This window comes from Sphaeramia orbicularis, chromosome 5 (assembly GCF_902148855.1).
Source record: "Sphaeramia orbicularis chromosome 5, fSphaOr1.1, whole genome shotgun sequence".
Classification (NCBI taxonomy): Eukaryota; Metazoa; Chordata; class Actinopteri; order Kurtiformes; family Apogonidae; genus Sphaeramia; species Sphaeramia orbicularis.
The window spans coordinates 24,404,227-24,431,879 of NC_043961.1; the positions used below are offsets into that span (position 1 = coordinate 24,404,227).

Consider the following 27,653-nt stretch of genomic DNA (forward strand, 5'->3'; position numbering starts at 1 on the left):
GTTCATGTCATCCACAAGCAATATCGAACGCACTGGTAGCTTGTGATGATGTTATTTTACCACACAGCAGGAGAATAATGTTACAGCCCCCCACTGTGCTGTACAGGCTGCAATAATTACGGAGACAGCACTATAAAGACTGTCCTACCAGTAATTATATCCAACAGACATGATCTCATTGTCTTCTTCCCCAGTGGTGCATCGAGTATGTGTATGCATTTAATCATTAACTACATGATTCTTTGCTAGAGATATACATTATATACTCAAGCACTATTTCAATAGAAGACATATGCATGCATTGTTGATAATAATACATGTCGAGTTATGAGATGTCCATAGAAAGAAGAAAAAAAAGAGGTGGTCTTTCCATTGAAAAATGTGATTTCCATTGGAAAAACTTAAAACTCTTTCATAATATAATACAAATTGGTCAGCTGGCATTATGAGTATCGGGAACTTTTAATTACCTTTGGCCTGTGTCTTTTTTCCACCTCACATGTGTGTAAAGTAGATTGCATGTGTATTGACGTATCTGTCATGTATACATAATTGAATGACCACATCACTACATCATTACTGCGGCAGAATGTAAGTGTGAAGAATAAGACTACGTCAGCATTAAAATCCAGTGCTCAAATGTGTTAAGTGGTCGTTATGAAAAAGCGTGCAGCGTATCGCAATTTTGGTCTAAAAGCTTCAAAGTTCCTGCTCTACTACTGTATTCTACTATCCATCTGTCACCCCACCCAATCACATACCCGTATACACACACTGTAGTAGATAACAGTATTTGAGTTTCTCACAGACCAAGAATATCAATTGGAAATTGGTGGGCCGGCTGAGGTCCTCTGGAAAGAATATAAATGATTTACTATGCAGCTGGAGTCCCTGAACTACTCTATGCGCAGTATAACTTCCTGCAGGTTTCCAACTGTCATTTTCAGCCGTGACTCAGCAGAAGATTAAAATATTGACAACTGACAAAGAACGGCTCATATTTTAATCCTGGTATTCTACTAGAATAGCTTTGTATGTTCTTCCAGACCCCTTATGTAATGTATCTCATATGATGCAAAGGATGTGTGTTGAGACTGTGTGAAGCACTGTACATTAGCTGACTGTTAGTGAGTGTGAGTATTAGGTAGTAAGCGGAAATAATTACAATACTACAATTTCTTGTTCTTTGTAAGTTCATTGCTGCTTTTTAAACCATCTGTTCATGTTGGAGCCTGAACTTGATCTATATTGTGAATCAGAACACAAACCCATTTCTAATATTAGAGCATTACTTACAGTGGATAATGGTCACGCTATATGAATTTGCAAAATTACTATATTAGGTATGGAGGCTGGTGCACACCTGAAAAATCTTCAGGGGACAGGTGCGTAGGAGCATGAGGTACGAGTGAAGAAGAAAAAAGGTATCACGCACACTGTCCTCTCAACTTCATTCAACTTAAAGTTTAAAGTTTTTTGCAAGTTGAATGGACAGTGTGCAAGATACCTTTTTTTCTTCTTCAAAATGCCTATATTGCCACGTGAAGTTGATGACATCTGAGTGTGGCTATGTGCCTTGTAGGTATTTCATATATGCATGTGATAAGGTAACAGCAACTTCTTGTGAAAGGAGAAAAAATGCTGCAAATGAAGTGATAAGAGCAACTGGCGCCATATGTTTTTTTGACCTGTAAGGATGACTTTTTATACACCTTACAATTTACAACTTTGACCATGTATAATGAGAACATGTAACATTTTTATATGACAGAAAATAATGCAAAGCATAATGTGTCTCAAACACATGACATCGCTAAGGACACTGTCGAGGACAGTTTTTATTTGATGACACCATCTTTGTGAGACTAATAAAATGTGCTCATTAAAGCAGACTATATAGAAATAATAGGTAACAATAAAGTATGAAACCACATCGACTCACCTTTGATGTTGTAGGGATTGTCAATTACAAAGTTTCCATTCCAAACCACAGACAAGTCCACTGGCAGGTCACTGATGTCATTGCCCTCATAAGAATACTGAAATAAACAGGGAAAAAATTAAAAATAACAATGGTTAGCATTCACAGTCAAGTACAATTTCCTGAAACAATATTTTTCGATCACAAAACCATTATTATAAGCTATTCTCAGCCTTTTAATGGAATTTTAAATTAGTTACAAAGACAAAAATCAGCCAAGACCAGGAACAAACCCAGTGCAGCTAGTAGCTGGTAGTAATGTGATACCCTGCGGTGCTCACACAGTTGAAGGGCCATAAAAATGAATGATGAGAGACAGGCTATATTGTGATTTTAACACGCAGCACATCCGCCGCTGCCTGGCAGAGCACAGAGTTGATTAAGAGATTGGAATCCCCATCACTGTATGACTCATTCCATTGCAGTGATGAATGAAAAGCGTAATATATCTTCAACAATAATATTCTCATCTAATTTCATTTTTGCATCCTGAACTAATAAGAGTTGAAATGTAATTGACTCGTTGTCGGCATAATCAGTTTTATGGAATCGCTTTAAATGAGACAACAAGCTTCAAAGGCAGTAATGTGATGGTGCTGCGTTTACTATAGGGATAACAGAGAAAAAGCTCCTATGAGATTCCTCCCAACTTCTGTTAAAAAGAAATTATCGACAACAGTTATTACCAGCAAATAAAATGCAGCTTTGGAATCACATACACAAGCCAGTGAGATAAACAAACAATCCTTTTAAAGCACTCATTTATCAAGATACCAACACTTTAATCTTGGAAACGGTCTGAATTATTAACTAGTCCGTTCATTAGTTGTTAGGGATAGAACATAAAACAGATCCTCAATAGCAGTAGATCGCCTGTTCTCCGCTTCCAGGCAGCTTCTGCAGGGATACGAAGGTGATGCCTGGCGAGACTTAGGTCATGTTCACCTAACGCCACTGTCATTCAAAGACTGCCCACTCACTCTCAGTAGGACTGGTATGGTCACTATCTTCAATGGCCTCGGGTAAGAGATAGCAGGACTATTCTCCTCTAGTGGAGTGGTGATAAAATCCAATGTGAAAGCCCCAAGCCTGAGGCTAGAGGGCCTCACAGATTGAATCTAGCTACAACTTCACCACTATGCGATATCACCCACTCCAGTGTGATACTGTGAGATTTATCTTGACATCTGTAATAATAGTGAATTCGAATGCATTTGAGGAGAAAAGGAACACGAAATGTGCATAGAGAAGATAAGAAAATGAGAGGACACAGCAATGTCACGACGTTTGAATGGCTGATTAATTCATTCTTCACATTTTGCGATTGGACAATTTATATTCAGCTACCCCTGAAGGCGAAGATGTTGATATCCAAATAAAGGAAGAGATCTCCGTGTCTCAGAGGAACTCAAGAGCTGATTTTAACAGGGATTTTTCCTATGTGTTGTATTTTCAGATACACTTTGGTTTATTTAGAAGACATGACTTATTGAAGAACTAACTTTTACCCTCCACCTGGGAGCTAGCCCGCAAAATAGCTTTAACAGAAACTTAGAACACACTGTGTATTCAGTATAGTACGCCATCTTACTTTAGACTGCACCATTAGTAGTTTTTGTGATTTTTTTAAGAAAGCTGAAAAGACCTTATTAGAAGAGAGGCTTTTCCTTCAATGTCAGTGAACCTGATGCTACAGTTTGCTAAGCCTGCCATGATGGTATGTAGAAAAAGTAATAGCCCAGTTCAGGAACTTGAACTGTGAAAATAAGTGTAGGAGAAAACTTAAGAAAGGCTTCAAATGTCACATGATGGTTAAGAGCCTTGAGAATGTTTTAGTGGCTGATGGGTTGGCAATACTCAGCAGGAGTGAGCAAGTGAAGTGCAGGAAAAAGGAAAGAGAAGGTGAAATGGCGGATTGGAAAGATAGCATAGAAAGAGTAGGAAGGAGAAATAGGGAGGGAAAGATGGATAGAGAGAGGTGATTGTGTGTTATTCTGTGGACACCATTCATTTACACATGGAATAAGAGGCTGGGGCTGGGCTATAAGCGCCTGAGCTGGTGGGGGCTAAAGTGAAATTGGCATTTTCAATTTGTTCCCTGACATGTCTGCCTTGGTCTTTTCACACATACCTCTGCATCGCCCTCTGCTGCAATCCTCCTTTCCTCTCATTATTCCTTCCCTCCACCTCTTTACAAACCTCCTCCCCTATCAATCTCAGACTGACTTTCTCTTCCCTCTACCTTCATCCCCAGAACGCCAACAGTCAAACAAGAAAATATGGAGCAGATTCCTTTATCGCATATACCAAACATGTCCAGAGAAACACATGTGCACACTGCACTATAAATATCCATGCAGCACCCAGGACAGTTTCCAGAGATGAATGCCAGCAAATGCATCAAAGACTGATTGTGAAGTCTACACAGGAAATAAAAAAAATGATAAATAAAAACACATGCAAACAAAGGAAGATAAGACACTCACACAACAACACATGTTCTGCATGTTAGTGATCATTTCTCTTCACAAAAGTCCAAGCACATGAACTTCGTCCACCGCCACCCTCCGCCCCTCCCCCCCTCCCCCCCTTGCCAAGAGACCACCCAGTCTGCCTGGGAACGAGAGCTCTCCTCTATCGGGCAAAGATGGAGAGAGCATATGAGTGTGTTGAAGTGTGTGTATGTCTGTACATGTCTGACACAATGAGATGGATGAGGAGGAAAAGGACGGGGAGATGCTGAAGGAAACAGCTTTGAAGGTATGTGCATGGAGAGGAAGAAAGAAGAGAGGGAAAATGTGGAACAGAAAAAGCAACAAAGGCATGAGGTTGTGGTTAAAAGGTGTTGAAGACCAAAACAGCTGGAGTTAAGCTCAATTAAAGTTTTAACACAAAATATGACTGAGAAAAGGTTGTTAATTGTTTTAAGCAAAGAACGGCAAACCACAAAGATAACTGTGCACCGCTTTCATCCAGTCTAGCAACGAAGTCATACAACATTACCTTAAAGACGATTTTCTTCTACTAAAGCACTGCCACATAAGCTAAACAACCATGTACTGTATCCATTTTTCTTTTTCAGCATCATTAGCCATGTCTGTTTCTTTGTTTCATCCCCTTAGGACTCAAAACAAGCTACAGTAAAGGACAGGGTCAATCTTCCCTTAACTTCAATCCCTGATTCTGTGCTAACCAGCCAATGGCCTGATCCCCCTCTAAATCACACAGGAAGGGAAATTCCACAGATACTGTAGAAAACAAGACAAATAGAGGTGTGTGGAACCCTTGCATTCTTGCACCCCCCTGAAATCCTGAACAACAAAGTGGAGTCCCTGACAGTAACAACAATATGTTGCTCTTTTTTGGACCATGTTACAGCTGTGTATGTGTTTGTGCATCTGTCCTCAGGGGAAGGAGTCTGTGTAGAGAGAGGGGATACTGGGATATGCTTCAGCATGTACCTTCAGTAAAAACATTAATATTTAGTTAGGGAGAGGTGTCTATGGTCATGTATGTGTGTTTACTGGGCAAAGGAAGGTGGGGGAGGAATACAAAAGGTTAGGTCATGATCCAAAGCTCATTGTTTCCCATTGCACCAAAGGCTTATTAAACTTTTATACCGAACCAGCTTTGTTGCTCCATACTCCGATCAGGGAATACGCACATGCATCTTGGGCATGGTTTATTTACTGCACAGCAGAATACAATATAAGAATGCAAACATTTAGCATGTAGCTTTAAAAAGGTCAGGATTTGCATGTTTTAACCTGAAAGGCACAGCTCTCTGTTCTGTATTCTGTGAATTTTATCCAAAAATCTCAAAATGTATGACAGAAAATAGAGGGGAAAAAACTCACTGTCCCACAGCTGGCTCTGAACAGAAAACTGTGAATGTAAACATGAACGAAACACGAGCCAAACCTTTGTCACTGAACAATGGAGTAGAGGAGGCAAAGATGGATGAACAAAGAAGGGGGTGAAGGAAGGCAGGTATGAAGTAACAGCGGGTACCTTCTGTGAGGGTCACAGCCTCATAATTAGTCATTTTGAAGGTGTGCTCGAGCTAGACAGCTAAAAATACCCAACTAGCCCAGGGCAAGCCCGTTCCTGGGACAGAATAGCTTCCTCTCTCCCAACATTTCTCAAGGTGACGATGACAGTTATCAAAAATTATGACCTGACAACATATCTTTCAGTCTGTATTATTCTATATTTAAAACATTTTTGTGTGAATCAAGTCGTAAAAATGCCACAACGGGAACATTTAAAAGGACAAGTAGAGGATACTGATTGAATGCTGATGTGTGTGCAATGCGTTTTGTCAAGCTCGATAAGGCTCTGAACAAACAAACTGTACGCCAACATATTGAAGTATACACAACAGTCTTTTACACATACACATACACACAAACACTAAACTTCCAGCCTGATTTGGCTCCTAATCAAGGATCAAGTGGTAATCCTTCGTATAGCTTAGTGCGTGTGTGTGTGTGGGTGGGTGGGCAGTTATGTGTGGGGTCAGGCAGCACGGAATCAACCCTCACTCATAATAGGGGCCTGTTAGCCACTGCTAATCGCTAATGCTAACAGGATTGGAGCATGGCTGGACCTAGTTACCCAGCTTATCTCCAGCGTACACACACAAATACACATATGTGAATACACGCTTGCACACATACTTTCTTCACTGATGGAAAGAGAAAAAAAAGAGGGAAGGGAGGTGGGAGAAAAGTGCTGGCTTGGGGGGAAAAAAATGCTGCCATAGCCAATGTTTCTTATTTTCCAGCCTACGCATTAAGCTAGTGTAAGCTTACTGGACCTCTCCCCGGACAAAAGGCTGATTTTTGGTCGTTTGCAGAAACGTCCATACTTTCAGTATCTCTGCCCTTTTTTCCTCCGTCAACTTATAGGCCATTCTTCTGGAGGCCATTCTTTTCTCGCTACCTCCACTGCTGTCAAAAACCACCTGTGTAAACATCACTATAACTCAGTATACATGGCATTTGACTGTTCGTGTTAAAATATGGAAGGAGAACACCACCTTCCATGATGTAGCACATCCTTTCTACAGAATTCAACCCAAAAAAGGAAGAATTAAAGAAGTCTAATAATACACCACCAACTGCTTCTCCTGATGTCTTTGTCTTTCCCATGGTGGCTATCAGACATTCATTACAATTAATCTGTTTATTGTAAACTACCTGTTGTTACTGGAAAGGTGTGACACATCCTATCCTGTGTACCCGATGACCCTAAGGAAAGATCTACTCATCTCTCATATTACATGAATTCCCTGATTAATTTTACACTGTGCAGAAGTCATTAAAAAGGAGATAGAAGCCAAATACATTTTTCATACAGACTCCTTAGACCTGAACATTAATCTATGACACATGCTTTTATAATTACGAAATAAAGAGAGTGGGAATCACAGACTAACTCATAACACAATACATTTGGTATCTTGATAGTGATTCCACAGCAAGATGATCATCCAATGATGTTTGTGTAACTGAAGGAGAAAAATGACTTGATCATAACTTACAAACATCTTTTGAAATGAAAATATTTGCAAATGCTCAGAAACATAAAGGTAGGTTTGAGGCTGCAGTGGTCCAATGAGACAAGAGAGAAGAAACAGATGAGGAAATGGAGGGTGGGTGGAGAAGCTGACATATGCTGATAGTTGAGGAGCAATTAATTCTTATTTATCAAGGACATGAGCGTGGGAGCACTGCTCTTCACCTGTCAGAGAGGAGGAGACATAGGGAGCCAATGACAGGACGCAGATGAAGAGGAGGGAGGAGGCCCACCTGTCTTCATTTACCGAGACTTGATGTACAAAAGCAAACAAACACAGCGTATGAATCTTATCAGAAAGGTCACCAGCAGAGCGGTGAAGTGCTTAATTTCCCCAAATCCATCAAAATCTCCCGAAAAACACAGGAGAACAAAGTAACAGAAAAACAAATGGTCTAAATCTATAGCGCCTCACAATAAATTCCAGTGAAATTCCCATGTGCTTTCAGCTGACCCACACACAGAGTCTAGAAGCCAATTAAAACAGTGTCAGTGTGTGCTGTGGCTGACTGCAGTGGCAGATCTAGTGTTTATATCTCATTAAGCTGTGCCAGGCCATGCCAGACCAGAGTGTACCATGCTCCGCTGCGCCTACCTTCCACCGACCGCGCCAAGGCCCTCATTAGCCTTGTGTCTGCCACCTTTAGCACTGAGCCTCTGTTTCTCTGTGTAAACTATGACTAATTTAAAATGGAAGTTTTTCTGTATAATTTTGAAATTTTCTTTTTCCTTTTTTTTTTTTAGTTAAAGCTGGGTGGGCTGTAAACACTAGCAAATCTCAAAACCTCAACTTGTGTCTCCTCTCACACTCACCAAGATTGATGTGGATCGTGTCGACTCTCTCTGCAGACATGTTTGGCTTCTTTGAGTCTATTTCTAACATCTATCCATTCATCTATCTTCCTCCTCTGAAAATGAACAGGTTATTGCTCAGTGATGTCCTCTTCCACCTCCAAACTCTCATTCCTCCCTCCATGGCATCTTCACCTCCAAACATTCTTCCCTGTTTGCCGTCTTTCCCCTTCCCCAACACACCCAATGTTACAGCATCTCTCCTCACTTTCCTTCTATGTGTATGTGAGTGTGTGAGCTAATGTACGCACACGCACAGGCGTCCCTCGCTGCTGCCCGACTGCAATTCATCATCATTTTATCTGCCTTAATTGGATGCCATCAGGACCCCTGATACTTCCCATCTCTCCTTCAACAAACAGCTGCTCTCTACACGCACAGAAGAATAACACACAGACATGCATCCTATCCCAAACTAGATTTTCTCTTCCTGCCCCCATGTCTGCTTTTTTTTTTACTTTCCTTTTTTTTTTGCTCGCTGGTAAAGGAGTGAAAGAAAGAGAGGTGATGGAGTGGCCATGCGGTTTATCAGACGGAAGGTAATGATGTAAGGCCCAAGCTGATATTATCTGTCCTCTCATTCCTGCCCTCCAGGGAGAAATGAGAAAGAAGGATAAAGAGGGATAGTGGAAGGGGCGATGGGAAGACACAAGTACAAATGGACCAAAAGGTAAGAACAGAGCAAGATAAAGGAACAGAGAAAGGAAACGTCTCAAACAGTTCAATTCTCTCCACTCAGATTCTGCCTTCAAACACTCCCAGCTGTGTCCCGTCGGCCTCCCTGACCCCAGAGTATGGTCATGTGATCATGCTGAGTGTGTTTATGTGACCTGTCTGGGGCTTTTGGTACAACTTCCCAGCCCACAGCTCAGCATCTTATTGGCCCCTGTACCCTAACCTCAGCCTCTGATTGGTTCACACACTAGGAAGCTGCCTGGTCTGGGTCAGAAAACTGGAAGGAACTGATGTAGACACCAGCTTGTTATTTGGGTTGCTGTTGACCTGAGCTAACTGCTACCATAAGGGCTGGCGGATGGCTCAGAATGTGTCAGTGGTAATGTGGAAATGTTTGGCACCAAGAAATACGGAATTTTTAACAAAATGATTAGCTTTTTTTTTGCAAATAATTTGCTATAGGACCTTCAACAATCTGCCTTTTGATCAAGTTTCACAAGTTCCAAAAAAGCTGAAATATCTTTGGCTGAGCACCCAACGTCTAAAGTGAGATTTTGTTACAGAGCAAAAAGGGAAAATTTATGATCAGTCTTTCCTTTTATGTTGTAAAGTTTTCAACAGGGAAAAAGGCTTGGACGATATGGACATAAAACTAAATACTGATTTCAGAGTTGAATTCACAATTTGAATGTCTGTTTTTCTGTCTACACGGACAAGACAAAAACATTAGTGTTCATTATTTGTTAAAATAAAATCAGTTGATCAAATGAAGTCAATGTATTGCCAAGCCTTACCCCAAACATTCTCAACATCTTGAATAATCCCACTGTCTTCATGTCTCTGCGTGCTAAAGTCGGCCTTTTCCCAACGCTGCATTCTTTCCCATGTCTTGTGATACTGCTGCTCTTTCCCCTTTGGGATCAGTTCATATGTACAGTAGAAACCTTATACACAAATACCATAAACCAATATTTTCCCTCATAAGTGGACATGGATAGCCAGTGCCCGACAAGGTTAGTATAGAGCTGATGTTACACTATCATATATCACGTGTGTCACATATACAGAGGGTTATTGACAGACTCCCGTTAGGGGATACTATGTAAGACTATTGACTTAATACGATAGCAGTAAAAAGAGTATAGTATGGGAAACTAAACTTAAACATGATCTGACAGTGGATATCCTGAATATCCTGCGGACGGTTATCTTCTTTTAGATAGTGTGATGATATTGTATGAAAGAGAAGAGAATGAGATTTGGCCTCAGGAGAGACTTTTGAGCTGATTTTCTCCCTCACACACTCATCTTTTTCTCCTCCCTTCTGTTCTCTTCAATATCTCTCTCCCTCTTACTTTTCTCCATTCATCCTACCTGAAATTGTCTACTATGCTCCAATTTCCCTAGACTATCTTGTCTCCTCTCATCTCCATTCCCCCCCTTTTACTCCTATACACATTATCTCTCCTCTTCTTTTCTCATCTTTCTCACCCTTTTCCTCACCTCTTATCCTTCACTTGTGGTATTTTGCCCTCGTTTTCCCCTCTTCTCCCTTTTATTACTTAATAGAAGTCTCTTGACAACTCTCATCAGTGGGAGTTGTGGAGAGATGTTGTGTTAGTTTGGCACAGCGGTAAACACTTGAGTGTTTCAAACACAAGGCTAAACTGTGGATTAGCACCCTTGTGTTTAGCTCATTGATTAGCAGCCCCCTCCTCACAGTGTTCTAGTAGTGGTTTAATGAAACTGCACACACTAACACACTCATACCAACTATCCAGGGATCCATAGCCTTCGGCATATTGAAAGATGCACATGTGCACACATGCACCAACACTGATTAACCCCTATCCCCATAGCTGTGTGCCTACAAACTGAGGCAACGGTGTGTACGCAGCATAACAGATGAAGTCTATTTCTACTGCAGAGTCATACATGATTCATTGAGTTGATGCTCACCACTGTCAAAGCAGGAACAAACATGAAGGGGTGTAAATGAAAAGTAGAGATATGGGGGTCTATAAAGAGATAAACTAATATTTAAGACCCTCATTCTTTTGAAATACTGCTCCAGAGCTATAATAAGACTCTCATCCTAATAATTCATGACAGATAATTATGCTCATAAGCTCAGGCTTGGATGAATTATGGCTCAACGGCAAGTTCATGTAGATGCCACCGTTTTCATCCACTGATTCTAACTGCGGCCTCTTGATGTACAAGCAGCATTGATATCTAACTGTGCAGTCAAGTTGGCTCAGCTAATTGCTAGCAAGGGCTAAGTGCTGACAGCCCAAGGCTAATTGCTGCTAGCATGTCTTCTTTGCGGACATCAAATGGAGAATTTCAGCATTTGGCTGGGGTTAGGTTTCACTCCTGATTAGGGCTGACCTTGCAGCTACAATAAACAGTCAATAAACAGACATCTCTGTGGAGCGACAACCCCATCGCTGGCTAATTAGCCCTGCCTTCACAAACAACTGGCTAGCATGTGCCAGCACCTGAAGACACCCCGTCGATACGCAGACAATCAGATTCTGCCATAGCTGTCACAGACAACTAGTGACCTATACATCTATGTAGAGACCACAGTTGGCATGTGTTGTACTTGTGTTGCTGCTATGTAAATATATCACAACTATTACGACAAACGGTGGCACAGACTTGCATTAAAGACATTCAAAGATGTGAAATATTTTAGCTGGACACTACAACTCCCATACTTTTACTCATTCTTTCATTCTAAAGTCATTATTTAGCATTAAATTGAACAGCTCCAAGTGTCACTTCATTTACGCCTTGCTGTATTAAATGAATTCCAGATACTGAAATAGACGGAGCCAAGCAAGCAGCAGAAGAGAGGATTTTTAAGATGAGGGAGAAGGAATGAAGGGAGCAGGGAATGGCAGAAGAAAAGTATGACAAACGGAGGTAGGGAGGCATAAAGAAAGATGGCCTCTCCTGACAGAGAGAGGGAAAGGGAAAGAGAGAGGTATAGAGTTGAGGTGTAAACATGATCAATCCGCTCCCAACTAGGTTCAGAGACAGACTTCCTCTTCACATTTTCAGCCTCAGTGAAGCGCAACGCTAGCTACCTCTTATCTGTCACACTAGTTTAAAGCCTCACAAACACACACAACCATATTTCGGCACATAGAACAGGCATGGACCCACTTGCACAAACATCTCTGCCTACCTGTAAATCCTCTACATACACAAAACGCACCAATTCCTATTAGAAACTTCAGAAAAACATCCTTTAGAACACTTTAATCTGGCGAACACCACTCATCCCTACCAGCCAAAGCCACAAATACATTAAAAGTCATGTAAGCTTTCAACAAAATTATGACGGCTGACCGCTGCAGCTTCCAACTCGGAGGAAGATAGATGTGATATATCCTTGAACTGCAGTAATCCGTTATAATTTACTACCTGGTAAAACCGCCCTTTAGTGAAGCTTTACCTCAATGTTTCACTTTAAATAATGCCTATGTGAACTCTTCACGTCAATATGTAGGCTATTTGCTTACTATCAGCTCAATGCAAAAGATCTGCATTGAGTCATTCATCTAGATTGTAACCAAGTCAGTGTCTAAGTAGTGCATGGCCATTTATCAGGACAATGAGCATGTTAGTGTCCAAAGAGGTCATTAGTTGTAGGAGGCCATTATTTAAACCTTGACAAAGTGAATGTCCTTACAGGGAACATGATGTGGGTACCTAAGGGCATTGATTAGTTCTAGAGAAATAGTGGTAAATTAGTATGTTTTTAGCTCAAACTAATTGTTAACTAATCAGTTATATCTAAATCTTAACTCTTTCTGTCTTAATGCTCTCTCTTTAATTAATGTGCTGTAATATATTGTTTTTTTTAGGGTGCCTGTTGTCATCAGGCCGGGGACTACAGCAGGATACTAGCCATGTCAGCTAAAGCTGCCCCTTTTTACTGTTATTGATACAGCTGATTAATTCGGATTGTCCACAATACAATAAACTAATAAACTAACTGAAATAGTTTGTGCTTTGGTCTTATTCAGATGTCTGAATTACATTAACTAGCAAATTTGGGTAAAAGAGACAAAAACAGCATTCAGCATATTGTCAGTTTTTAGACAAACTGAGGGCTGAAACGTCATTCAACAGCACAAGCCATTTGAAACCACAGAGTGACAAATCTGTTTGTGATCAGCCCCTCACTACAGCTGTTGGTGTATAATGCTACAATGCTGTAAAAAAGTCAAATGTCCTTTATTACTCACCGGTGTTTTCTGACATTGGATGGAGGTGCTGTTGAAACGCAAGGCGGGAACACTGTGGGTCTCCCCCTGGATATGGAAGACACACTCATAGTTTCTTTGCCCTGACTGAGGCTGAGGCAGGTTCTTGGCCGCTAACGTGATAGGCTTGGTGACCCCGACAGGTATGTAGATCTGGGTTGAGGGTAGGATCTGGGGGCAGTCCTGCAAAAAAAAAAAAAAAAACACAGAAAAAGGAGATACTAAGTATTACTGTTTTTTCTTTTTAAGGAGGCAGCTATGGAAGAAAAGGGGTGATGTTGTTTAAGCCAGTCAGAAAAGCAAGACACAAATAACACTGAGATAAGAGTCGGGTGATGAAATAAATCACTTGTTTGTTGATAAGAGTAAAGAAGAGTAAAAAGGCAGCAAGCAAGCTGCGGGTTACATACTCGGCTTCACGCCAGATTTGATACCACAGTCAGTCCAAATAGCTGAACTGTGATGCACTCTTCATATATGTTGCAGGCTTGTGCAACACTCACACTGGCCTTGCAACAGATTTACATTCCGCATGATGACATTTCACACAAAGTTCACTGCAGATTATCTATCCAATAAAACTATTCTCAGCACATTGCTGTATTGTTACGGCAGCAAAATAGACTCCAGCGTATTATGTCAATGTGTGGAATGGTGTAATGGGAACATGAACTTTGTGTATGACTGTGTGCGTGTGTGGAAATCAGTCACTGATATTGGCCAGAGCCGACAAGGGGTTTGTTTAGATCATCTGCAAGCCACCCATCGGCTACCTCACACCACGAAAACACACAACCCTTTAGGGATTGTGTATCAGTGCACTTGCATAAATGTGTACGTACCAATGTGTTCTTCAATTTGCAGCTGCATTAATGTGAATCCACTTTACTGAACCAGAATGAGTCAGGACAGTCCACTCAGTATGTAACGTTTCTAAGATATACATGTGTGCATGTACTGGAAGAAATGAAGTCATTACAGTGTTCATGCCATACTTTGGCAGGATTGCAAATCTCATCAGCACAAAGAATGAAAAAAGAAAGAGAGAGAGAAAAAGGCAGGGAGGTGGGTGACACATGTTATATAATATGAGTTAAAGCTTGGGTGGATCTAACCCACCCTGGGCTGTAGTATTTGAGCCAAAAGGATAACAAACCAGATTGCTGCTGACAAATCACACATTTTACAACCTCGAGAAACTGTTAAATGACTCACATAATGAAAGACACGTGAAAAACGAAGAGAAAATTTTGAATAAAACCAAATAAAACACATGCTTAAAGCTGGGGCTTAAACTAAACTAAAGATCAACTAACTCTAGGAATTACCAGTTAGGAAAAGAAAACATCAGTCAGATCCTTGTAAAATATTCACTGCACACAAGTAACTGCCCCGCCACTGGTTCAGCTCTTCCTGTTGCTTTTCCTTTAAGCACATATCTGGCTCCCTGTCAGTGAATTTTTCTTTCCCCTCCTCTACTCTGAGCTGTTGTACATTAGAAGCTACAGCGCATCCCCTGGGTCTGAACACAATGCCGGAGTTTGTTCATTAGCCTGCTTAGCCCTGGCCTTGTGTGTCTGATCACACACAAACACATGCACAACACATAATGAGAGAGGGGAATACTATAGGAAGGAGCTGGCTACAGAAGACCTGATGTATAATCAACATGGAAGAAAGTGGGGGAGGAGGGGTGGGCAAAATACTGTCGATGGCTCGGTAGGGAACAGTGGAAGATAAGGGTGAGGAAGAGAAGGAGGGGAAATGCAGAAAGAAGACGAAGGGAGATGAAAAGGAGAAAATGAGGGGAATGGAGAGAAAAAGGGAGGTAGTAAAGACAGAGGGTGGGTTTAATTGGGAACAGTACAAAGTGAAACAAGAACGTCAGATAGCTGTAGTTGCAAGGTTTGGACAGAAAAAAAAACAGTTCAAGGAAAAATAAAACAGATTTCAAGAGTAATGAAAGGGCATGTTAGACTAGAAATCTAAGGACAAACAGACATAAGTTTCTTCTGCACCCTTTCGGGCTCTGGTCCATCCATCCCGTATATATCCCTGCCACAGTCACAACTTCATCCAGTCACATCAGGCATGGATGGCAGCATTTCACACAACACCACATACCCAAGCCCCCCCCTGACGAAATCCTAGTTAATTAACTGCCTGGAGCTTCAGACTCCGCTTCAAAAGTTGATATTGCTCGAGATAGAAACACAAAGGGAAGAAAGAAGGGAATGTAGCTTATGAAGTCCTGTCTCAATAAAAAATAAAAAGATGCTGATTTCACAAGATGAGAGTACGTATCGTCCACGGTGCCACAAGAGCAAAATAAAAAAAATAAAAAAATAAAACTAAAAAAAAAAAACCTTTGAGTATTCTGCTCTAAAGGTAACTTGTAAAAGACAGTGTGTCAGAAGCTAGCATAGCCTCTAGCATAGGCTACAGTTAACCAATGTTTTATTCATCCCTTCATCGACTTTATGTCAGTTCAGCTGTCTGGTTGTTGTTTTCTGTCAGTCATCTTTTTTTTTTTCACAATATCCTTTTCCTTTACTCAGTCCATGTTTATTTAAGATGCATGACTAATAAAATAATGAGCTATAGTTATCTCATGAGTAACTTGTAGATATGTCAGATTTTAGAAGGAGTCTTCAAGCTCTTTTCAAGGATTACACCAAGAAATGTAAAGAAGGTTGACCAAATTTACACTAAATTGTTAAAACCTTTTAGCAATTTGCAGCACTGTAATGGAAGTGCAAGCTAACGACGCTGTAATAGTTGACAGAAATATGTTACTACAGTTCCAGACTCACACTGCATGAGTCTGTTGTTGTTTTAAAAAACTAAAGATCAAATGAAAAAAGACAGAATAAAAATTTGTTTTTGGATGAAGTGCAGATGGAAAGCTGAATAAGGATGCTTAAAAAAAAAATGGAGGTAGGAGGTGAAAAGAAGGAGGAAAAGGAGACAGACATGGGAGAGTGGTCTGCAGAGAGAAACTGTTCCATCAGTATTTGTGACAGGTGCCAAAACTGTTCAAAGCCGGTATTAGGGCTACAAAGTGCAGAGTACATTGAAACAATATTTCACAGTGCACATTCGTTTGAAGCTGGGAGAAATCTTTTTTCTCCTTTTCCTCTCTTGTTCTGACTTCTAGGCTTTCATTTCATCTGTGAAGACGGATGCAGTGGTTTTCTTGGCCAGATGTGACCTTCCATCAGCTTGATTTCAGGAGGACCACAGGAGAACTGAGAGGGAGGTGTGTACTTTAGCTTTTTTATGCCTGTGAAAATGTGTACCATGAGGACTTTTGTTAAAAAAAAGTGTCTCAGGTACATTTGTAGTTAAATGTCCGATAGATTTTACAATGACTGAGTGGTGAGTCATCCTCTGTTTACATACAAATACTCCAAATATACAGTCGTGGAAAAATGTTTCAGACCACCCCTTGTTTTTTTTTTAAATTTCTTGTTCATTTTAATGCCTGGTACAACTAAAGGTACATTTGTTTGGACAAATAAAATGATAACAACAAAAATAGCTCATAAGAGTTTAATTTCAGAGCTGATATCTACCCATTTTCCATGTTTTCTTGATAATAACCAACATCACTTAAGTTCTTACATCAATAGCTATGACATTGTACTGACAAAAACAGTGCTTTTAGGCATTCCATGTTTTCTTTTCTGTCTGTTTTAGTCACGATACACACATGAGTTAGAACTTGACTGCATAACCATTGTTTTTGATGACTTTTGATGGTCTAATAATTTTTTTTCTGGGACTGTATACTCATACAATCAGAGAATATATGGTTAATTCCAGCACTGTCCTGTGGATGTTTGGTACTAATGTTTGGGACTATGCTAGCATTATAAGTGGCCTCATCACCTTTCAAATGCAGAGATGAGAGAAAAAGGTATTCACAGCACTTGTTTTTGATGACTTTTGATGGTCTAATGATTTTTTTTCTGTGACTGTATATATTTTTTTATTTATTTTTGCACAAAATACTGTATTTTATAATAAAAGTGAGTTGATTTGATCAATTACAAGCCACATTTGTGAACCTACATATTCATAACCACCATTAACTGCAATAAAACCTCTTGCATACAGTCTGAACTGCACAATAACAGTGTTTGTGAGTATGCATACGTTATAAAATATGTTTATGGTGGCGGACGTCCAAGTCTATTCTACTTCTGTTCAAAGCCAAGTAGCCAGAGGGCTTTCTTTACCACTCTGTAAGTTTTCCCTTAAAGGCCAGTGTTCGCTTTCCTGCCTGAGGCAAATACCGCAGTTTGCCATCATTAACTGTAAAGGAATAAATAATTATGTAGATTATTCAGATGTTCTGTATGTATTGCTTTGCTGAAAATTTTCCGTGAGCAGAATGAGTGTCTGGTTAAACTTGAACTACACATATTTTACAAACCAGTTTATTTTATTTTTACAATATGATGTGTTTTAGAGCTGTAATTTAGCTCAAAGCATCATGTATTTTTACAATCACAAAAGGCTTGACCCAAATTTTTTGACATCTCACTGCTGACGCTAAGATGCCAGTTTTGATTGAATGTCATCACAAGCTTTCTCAAAGGAAAGCAGCTGTCATTCTAGGTCAAGCCAGCTCTAAAATATTCCTTCTTTCATTTTCCATGCACTGTGATGTGCCCCAGTACCATCTCTCCCCACACCAAATGAAAAAAGCATGAAAAAGAAATTAATAAAACAAGTGTTCAGCCAGGGGATGAGATAATCTCAGCTCGCAGGTGAGCAAAACACCTTTTAACATTCGCCATGAGCTGATAATGAGAAAGTCGACAGTATATGCATGTATTTGTATGCATATACATACATATATATATATACATACATATATATATATATATATATATATATATACATATATATATATATATATATATATATATATATATATATATATATAGGAGGTGAGAGATGAAAATCAAGGCATTCATGGGGTAATGGGAAGTGGGAGGATGAAGACCAAAGCAAGAGCAGGATGCTATATAAATAAATAAGTATTAAAAAGCCAAAAGAGTTCTGAAGGCTTTGGCGTAGCCTGACAAGATATAAATTAATAAAGCTCCAAAAACACTGCGCATATGTAATGAGGCGGGTGTCTGGTCGTTTTTTTAAAGTCCCCCCCCCAATACTGCCTCAGATACCCCCCCTCAAGTCCATTCATAATTAATTAGCTGCCTCTGTGATGTGGGGACTATAGATCAGGGAGGAGAAAAAATAACACGCTAAATAATGAAGTAAAGCGATATGTGGAGCCCGGGGGAGAGATGAGATGGCATGGATGGCCACAGAGGAGCGAGGGGGGCACACTGGTACAAATAAGAGGGACAGAGTGTGTGTGTATGTGTGTGTGTGTGTATGTGTGTTTCTGTGTGAGTGTTTGTCACAGAGGACTGAAGAAAGATGTATATGAGGAGAGTGAATGCTCCCTCACCACCCGTCGACATACCCCATAGGCTTTTGGTGGGGTTTCACGTCAGATATCAAAGAGCTGTCTGCAACCCTGAACTACACAGACCCCATCTATGTCTTGTTACAACTCACCATACATTAATATTACATCACATTGTACGGCATTTGGTGGAAGCTTTTGATCATTGTACCCTATATATGACATAGTGTGGGGGATAGGTTTTAGCGTTGTGAGACTTAAATGGACATTAAACCTGCCACTCCTGTAATGACTGTCATGTTCTTCTGATAAGCTCATATAACAGTGTGTAATAAGATAAAATAAAACTAACAATGACAAAAAAAGCAAACAACAACACTCACTACATAGCTGTTGTAATTGCATTATGAAAAAATTAAATGTCTTTTAATGGATTTTTAATTGCATACTATTTTAACAAAGCATATTATTCTAGGTTAAAGTGCAACATGTAGGAATAAAATTCCATGGATTCATTGCTTTGTTTCTTTCTTAATTTCCAGTGTGTAATCATGTATACAACACTAGCTACAGCACAGAGCACTTCACATAAACAAATGAGCACACACAAACATACAAACATTACATGCTGTACCTTTAAAAAAAAAGCATTTTCTAATTACACACTATACTTGGATGAATGTGAATTTCAAGAATGACATTTGATACCTGCTAAGATTCAACCACATTACTCATGGAAAGCTCAAATCAAATTATTCTTTAATTAACATAAGTAAATTAATGTCGTATATCATTTGGTAAAAGCCATGACCGCATGTTCCCTCTTACTTGTCTTCCATCTACCAGCTGGTCTCATCATGTTTTCCTGATGAACTAATACATTACAATAAAGTAATAAACTAATAAAGCTATCGTAAAAGAAAATACACAGAAAACAGCCCAGCAGTTTTAATGGCACTGAAAACAAATTAAATATATTTACTGTTATCAAAGCATTTATGACTGGTCTACTTTTAGGCAGAAATGTCTTTAATGAAACAATATATATTTGGATAATAATAATTATTTGATTTAATTTGATGTAATTTGATGAATTGCAATTGGTACCTGCTAACATTTTAACCACACCACTCATGGAAAGCTTTTCAAATCAAATTATTCCTTAATTAATGTAAGCCAAGTAACACCATGTCATTACATGTCATACATCATTTCTGTGAAAGGCACGACCACATATTCCCTCTTTTACTTGTCTTCTGTCTACCAGCTGGACCACAGCCATGTGTGTGTTTGGGTGAGTGTGAGTGTGTGCGTACCTCTGAGGGACTCGTGCCAACCACAGAGATAAGCAGAGTGAGACAAAAAAAGCCTTCCAATGAAATAACTGGTAATAGAGATTAGAAGCAGCGAACGTATGCATGTGTCAGTAAAATACTAGAAGAAATCTACACACTAGTGTTCACACATTATAGAATCACTTTGTGTAACAAACAGTACTATTAATAAAGGTGAATATCTACACACACTGCAGGGTGTGGTACATATGTGGAGGACTGAGTGTGTGTGTGTGTGTGTGTGTGTGTGTGTGTGTGTGTGTGTGTGTGTGTGTGTGTGAGGCAGGCTCATTAGCAGGCAGAAACCAGAAAGATGTTCTGTGACCAACAAGACACTTACTGTGGGGGAGGGAGGGTGAGGAAGAGAGAAAGAGAGAGAGAGGAACAACTTAATAAGGCAGCAACATGTAGAACAGTGCAAGAGAGAGGGAAGCAGAGGAAGAAAAGGGACTTTGAACCTTGAAAGGGACTGTGAGATTGTCCGCCCACGCCCTTCGTTTCCCTTGCAGAGGAGCAAGAGATGGATGGAGTGAGAAAGAGAGAGAGAGAGAGGGAGAGAGACAATATAAGTGAATGGAAAAAGTGAGTGAGTGTAGAGGAATGAGGGAGCAGCGAAGTAGAGTTGGAATTAAAGAGAGATGCAGGGAACATGTGACATGAATGTTATTCAGACTGGATTATCAAAGTGTCAGAGCAGAAGCTTGACTGAATCTACCTACATATTGTATACTACATTCTCCTCTTATACATGAACACATACACATTTGCAGTCTGTCCTTTGATGTACCACCCAGGCACACATACATGTTGATTCCATCTTCTAATCCCTTATCCTTGACTTACAAGGAAGCTGCCAAACCTACACAGTTTATCCCCTCGACGTAGACGGCGCAGTATGCTCTAAAACAATAAAAAAAAACAGAAAATGTGAATATTTTTTCAGCAAGGCTTCTTTTTGTTTCCTTATGGATTTTCATAGGGTAAGGAGGAGGGGGGGGGGGCACACCTTGCACCCCGTTATCTTCCTAACCCAGATATGTCAGCTATGATCAAACCTTGTGCTTTTCAGCTTTTCAAAGACTTGATTTCAGAGGTAGATATGCTCTGCTGTCTGCTGCTTATGACTCTTCTCTGCAGATAGCGCCATATTTCATCCATATTTCTGCACTAGGATGTAAACTTAACATTTGTAGCCACTTTTAGTATGGAGTTGTACTTATGATTTACTCAATACCCTATTTCCTTTGTTAAAATTGTGAAAAAAAGATCAATTCTTCTGAAAAAAATCAACTGCTTAATGATATAAATACAAATAAAAGTGATTACACTACAGTCTACAATGCTTATAACAGCCCAGAGGAGGCAAATAGACAAAATCTAATTGAATTAGAAGTGTAATTAATATATTTTTTTTGGCTCCATCAGAGACTTTGCATTTTAAAATAATACTAAAGAAGTAAAAACATAGATAATTAAAGTGTTTAAGGCAGACAGAAGATTAGAGATGTTCAGCACTTTGGCACTAGAACCTGTCTTCATAACTGAAGTCAAGCCAAGTCTGTTTATATTTATAAAGCCAGATACCACAAATTCACCTCAAGCAGGCTTTATAATCTGTAAAATACACACCTTCATTTCTTTGACCCTTGTTTTGAGTGAGAAAGCACACCTCAAAAAAAGAAAAAAGAGGGGGAAAACTGTTATGTGTACAGAAATTTGCATGTTATATAGAATCTCAGGACTATATATGGAGTGGACCACTGGTCAAGTTGAGTTTCCATGGGTGTGTTATTGTGTCAGTTAAATGGAGGCAGGAGTAAAAATCAGTGCAGGCCACTTTGCTAAAACAGCATGGTGAAAAGCCCAACATGACAAAGACACTTAGCTGTCTTGTGAGATTGGACAGCACAGCACGCCTGAGGATCCCCCTCCCTCTCTCCTTCTCAATGCCTCTCCATCCTAGCAGGTGGTCGCTGTTTCTCTATCACTCCTCTCCGCTGCTCTGTGTGCACTTTAGAGTTTGTTTTTCCTTAAGCTCACTTTGCAGCGTTATTCATCTGTTTCCAACTACCTTCTCTCGGTGACTCCGCATTTATCTCTTTCCCTCTCTGACACACAAGAGAGTTGATGGTGAAAATGCAATATTCATCTGAGTTCACCATTAAGCAGACTTACTGTGAGGGCTGCAGAAATGAAGATTTAATACAGCCTGAATAATTAAACCACGGGGACCTGACTGACATACACACACATGCACAGAAACACTAAGAAACACACGCTTGTGGCCTGCAAACCCTGTGCATCTATCATATCATCATATTCCTCTCCATGTGCCTGTGTGTGCACGTTTGTGTGTATTTTACTTCACATTAGCTCTTCATTAAGCCTTCACTTATTTTGTATTCACTGCTGCAGCCAGCATGTTGGCATAGCTGGAGTGATACTCGCTGTATCAGTAGGCCTTGCTGGGTGGCAGAGGATTACATCAAGGAGAGAACAACCTAGCAGCTACACCAAACACTTGCTTCTGCTAGAGTTAAGCTCAAATAACTGCCCGCAAATACATCAGCTTTTCTCAATGTCATATCTGGATTAACACTTTTCAACCAATTAGCCCAAGAAAGTGCCCAAAAGTCCTTCAAATTTGCATATATGTAACACTTAATGCAAGCTGAACTTGATGAACTCCACCCTCCTCCTTAAATATCCCTCCCCTGTCCTTGTGTAGTTGTCTACTAAGCATACTTCTTGGGGTATGACAGGCTGGTCTCTCCACAGTGTCTTCTAGCCAAGACGACCCACCCTCGCTGCCTTCTGTTGGAAAGGGATTGATACATGATGTCAGGTTCTGCAGTCTTTTAAAAAAAAAAAAAAAAAAGGGAAATTTCGGGAGACTTGCTGTAAAATGTAAGGAACGGTTGGAGGAGAAATAGGGGGAGATAAGCTGTGAAGCTAAAAATAGCTACGGAGAGAAAGAGAGATGAAACATCTGCATGCCTGTGTCAGATGTGCATGTGTGATCCAAATCTCTGCTGGTTTTTATTACCAGGATACAGACAGTACATATGTGGAAACACACAGAGACTGACTGAAGGACTAAATTACATTACCAGTGCTAAAAAAAAAAAAAAACACTTACACTTCCTCTATCCACAACATTGTTCTCTATTAACAAATTAGACGGATGTATGAGAGAGTCTGCCAAAACACCTGATACAATCCCACAATGATTTCCCTGAGGTGGAAATGTGATTATTCAGTCTTGGACAAATGTTTAATAAGTTTCCCGAGAAAGTTCACAAAAGAGGGAGAGCTGGAGGTTTGTCAGGAGTGGTTTGTACAGCTAAAGGAGGTCTACCGCTACCAAACCAAACCAAGGGTTAAATGCTGGACCGTCATGGTCCGACTAGGATCCATCTGGCACAGAATGCATGTGGTTACTTCACCCTGTCGCCTCCACTTCCTCTTGCTGTTCCCCATCTTCCCCCCACCCTGTGTCTTTCTCTTTCTCCTTCTCTTCCCTCCAACCATGTACAGCATTTGGAAAATAAATTGCGTCAATCTGAATGTAATCTGCTGCATGTTACTGCCAGAATTTCTTTCCTTGTGTTTGTCTCTTTCTGTACTTTTTTCCCTCTAATTCTTCGCTCTTTGTTTACATCTGGTCTCAATTACAGTACCTCTGTCCATCTTTGGCTTGTGAAATACATGAAGCTCTGGAAGAACTACATTGTTTTGGAGAAGTGCAAGGGGGATATTACATCAAATTCCCATCCAGTATTTCTCATCTGATTTATCTGTTCCCGCTTGCCATCAATTTTTATTAAATGCAGCTTAAGCATGTCTCATCTCTTCTCAACATTAGGCAAAAACACATGCGTTAATGTGTCTAGCTACATGGTATGCTTAGGTGACAAGATGAAATAAATTATCATGAATAATAAAAAAAGATTAAAAATAGAAAATATTATTGGTGATAGATGAAGAGAGGGGAAGAATCTGGAAGAAGCAGTAGGATTAGAGTCTGGATATAAAGTAAAATACACCAATAGATTGTGACAGTGGGCAGAAAAAGGCAAGTGACACCATTGACAGAACATGATTTGGGAAAAGGTACAGCGTGGGAAGAGAGGGGAGGAATAATAAAAGATTGTGATGAGGAGTGAATACAGATATTGCTAGATAAAAAAAACAGGAAAGGATAGAGGAGAAAAAAAGGGGAATGTGGATAATATTCAACTGCCCACCCACTCCAGCCTCCCCCTCACCCATATGCCCCCTGCAGCCCTGTGCTGCTGGTTGTGCTTTGTCCTGATAAGAACCAGTGACAGTCACACACATATACACACACACACACACACACACATACACACACACACACACACACACACACACACACAGAGACTAAAGCAGTAAAAACAAACACATGTATATCCAGGCACACAGTGAGCCCCTCAAGCGGCCTTGGCCTACAGTCTGTGGGATGTCCTTCTCTGAAGTGTGTGTGTTCTGCTCAGTGTCTGAGTACCAGCCAGGGTAAACACAGTGTGCCAGAATGTCACGGTCCTAGGCCTTCACACCTCTGTCGCAAATAACCCTGTCAGCCATAGAAAGTGTGTGTGAGAGGAAAAGAAAGAAAGAGAGAAAGCATGTGTTTCTAGGACTGTTTAAGAATGTGTGGGCAGACGGTGGGTTACAGTGTATGCGCTTCGTTAAGGCTATGCAAGAGAAAGACAGTTCATGGAAATGTGTTTGTGTAATGTCTTTGTTGAATGCAGCCTATACAAAGCTTCTCTGTATACAATGTACACAAACATCACATCTGAGTAATTGCAAGAACCATTTATTGAAAATGTGTGACTGTGCCCATCAGCACAGCTGCAGTGATGGTGCAATACACAGTATTTTAGCTGGACTCGGCACCGTCTGTGTACTGTATAAAGGGTTTCAGGCACACAACCACATAAGGAGAAGGAAGAGGGGAACGAGGAGGAGGGTGACATCATTTAACCCATTGTGCATTCATGCAGAGAGGGGACAGAAGGAGGAGGAATGGAGGTGTTGAATTTATAAAAGAGTGAAAAATTCATCACTAGAGTCACACATTCCAGATGTGGAAGCACACACAAAAACTACATGTATAAAAAAAACTAGTGCACAAGCTTGTGTACACTGTAATATATTTAAAAGGAAAGAAAGTGGAGTCCATAACAGCTCCATCCTGACTGAAAGCAGCACCTCTAAAAACCAGAAAAACACAAGAAATGTGAACATTTTGAAAGTGATATCCACCCCCTCAGTGATGTTTTATCAATCTGGACCTCAAATTGGGCAATAAAAGAACCTCAAATTCTTGGAAAACTTGTTTTTGTGCAATGATATGATAAGCTCTGAACATTTTCACTTGATAAAGATAAATCTAACAGTCTATCACATAAAACATCCACCAAGAACCAACTGTGGGTAGATTTTCTGTTTGACAAGTACATCTTGGAAGGCTGTCCAGTGCACGGGTAGCTAAATGTCCCAGAACAGTCACATAGTTTAAAAAAAAAGATTATTCTGAAAGTCTGTACTATCCTGCTACACACAGAAAGGGAAATGGTGTTCAGGGTGCATTCAGGAACACTTTGCAAAACTCACTCATCTACACTGAAATGGTTTCAAACAGAAACATTAACAGTTTTCCTTATTTTCCTTTGTTTGAAAGCAGAGAGCTGCATCTGTCATTTACATTTACATTACATTTAATATTCTATTCTAGAAGTATTTTTTGTCAGGCCTCGGTCAAACTAATGAATTTCCCACCAAAGATAAAAAAACAAAACAAAAAAAGCCGATCTGTAGCTGCATCTTATCCAAATTATCAAAATACAAAAACTGACAAAATAAACGAATTATAGATAGCGTCAAAAATAGAAATTGATAAATATGAGGAAAAAATCCTGACCAGTCCTAAACTAAATCCAAATGCAGCAACAATAGTGGTATTATGAACCTACGGAATGGAGCAATGAGACAAATGTAAAGAGAATCAAAGGGGGAAACAGGAGAAGCGAGAGCCAGATATAAAAAAAAATGAAAAGAAAACAGCACTGTACACACAAATTTCAATCAAGCTAACCGCTTCCTTGATTGCTGGAGTGAGACTGAGCCTTGCTTTGCAGCAAAACAAACACGTAAGCATGTCTTAACATAGTTGAGCCCAACCACCCTGAACCCTTCGCCTGGCACTCATCAAGGTTTGGCTCAGAATAACACTTTCTCTACAGGGGTGTGGGGCGAAAGACGGAGCAGAAGGAAGAGAAGAAAAAGGGGGGAAAGTGGAGAAAGAAACAATAATCAAAAAAAAAAAGAAAGAAAAAGAAATCTTTCACTAGAGGAGGACAAAGTGGAAACCTTAATTTCGTCTTCTTTTCCCCTTCCTCTTTCTGTCTTTTCCTCCAGCTTTCCTCAGCTTTTTTGTTTTAATAATAAACTAACTTACTCCTCTCCTGCAATTTTCCGCCCGGTTGCTCCTTAATTCGAGAATTTGTTTGTTGTGCCATTGGAGGCATTGTTGATTCATGCATATTTGATTTGGAAATGTCAGTCATTATATTTATTTCCTCCCCACTAACTCTGTCTATCTATTTCCTTCCCTCTCTTGACACAGTCTGTTCACAAAAACAAACACCAACACTTTTACTCTGCGGTTGGCTCGTTTAATACACTTTTATGTTGGGCTCTTTTGAGTTTACTTTTCTATTTTTTTTTTAACCTGACAATCCCGAAAACTTATTCTGTGCGATGCAATTTGGGAGAACAAATTGCTGATGAACAAGATAGTGCTGGTTGTAGGAGAGGAGAACATAAAAAAAAAAAAAAGGAGCAGTCCTCGTTGGCAACACCCAGAGCCGATGGGTTGCCATGGTAACACAAGAAAGATTCAGATACTGTCAGAGAGGAGAGTGAAACACTTGAGGACAGAAAAAAAGGAATAGATTTTTAAGAGGTAGGGTGAAGGACAGAGAGGGAAAGTGTTTGTGATGTCCAGCTGTCAAATATTTGCTCTATTGGAATGACACTGACAAGTAGGGCCAGATTTTCTGAAGAATCTGCAGTGTAAAAAGATGGGAGTGGTCAGCTGTGAGAGTGATATCCTCAAAATGCATAAATCTATGAGTAGAACTGCAGCCAGCTCATTCCAGTAATGACCAATACAATCTACCTAACAATAAATTATCACGGGATGGTAAACATGCAGACTTATGCAGGGTGTGGATTTATACTTTTCACTGCTTTTCACAGGTGTGATCTGATAAAGATATTAGAAAATCTAGTATGTGCAATGCAAACCGATGAGAAGCAGCCAATGGAGAGGTCTTCTGCGGTAGAATTTGGTAATTTCAGTAAAGTACATCATTGAACGTTCTTGCAAAAAGAGAGTAGGAGCATCACTGTGAACAAAGGTAAGTGAAAGGTGCATTCTACATGAGACATTATTAAAAGAAAGCACGACCTAAAGA

General features: G+C 40.0%; 1 protein-coding gene across 5 annotated transcripts in view; it reads right to left on the reverse strand.

The window, feature by feature from the left end:
* The window catches only part of plxna1b (plexin A1b), a 215,410-nt gene that overhangs the window by 51,634 nt on the left and 136,123 nt on the right, over window positions 1-27,653 (reverse strand). For all 5 annotated transcript variants that reach the window (XM_030133610.1, XM_030133611.1, XM_030133608.1 and 2 more), the window contains 2 exons: window positions 13,351-13,551; window positions 1,943-2,039 (listed from right to left, as the gene is read on the reverse strand). In XM_030133610.1, the coding sequence (XP_029989470.1) occupies window positions 1,943-2,039; window positions 13,351-13,551 (298 nt within the window). The remainder of the gene's footprint in view (window positions 1-1,942; window positions 2,040-13,350; window positions 13,552-27,653) is intronic.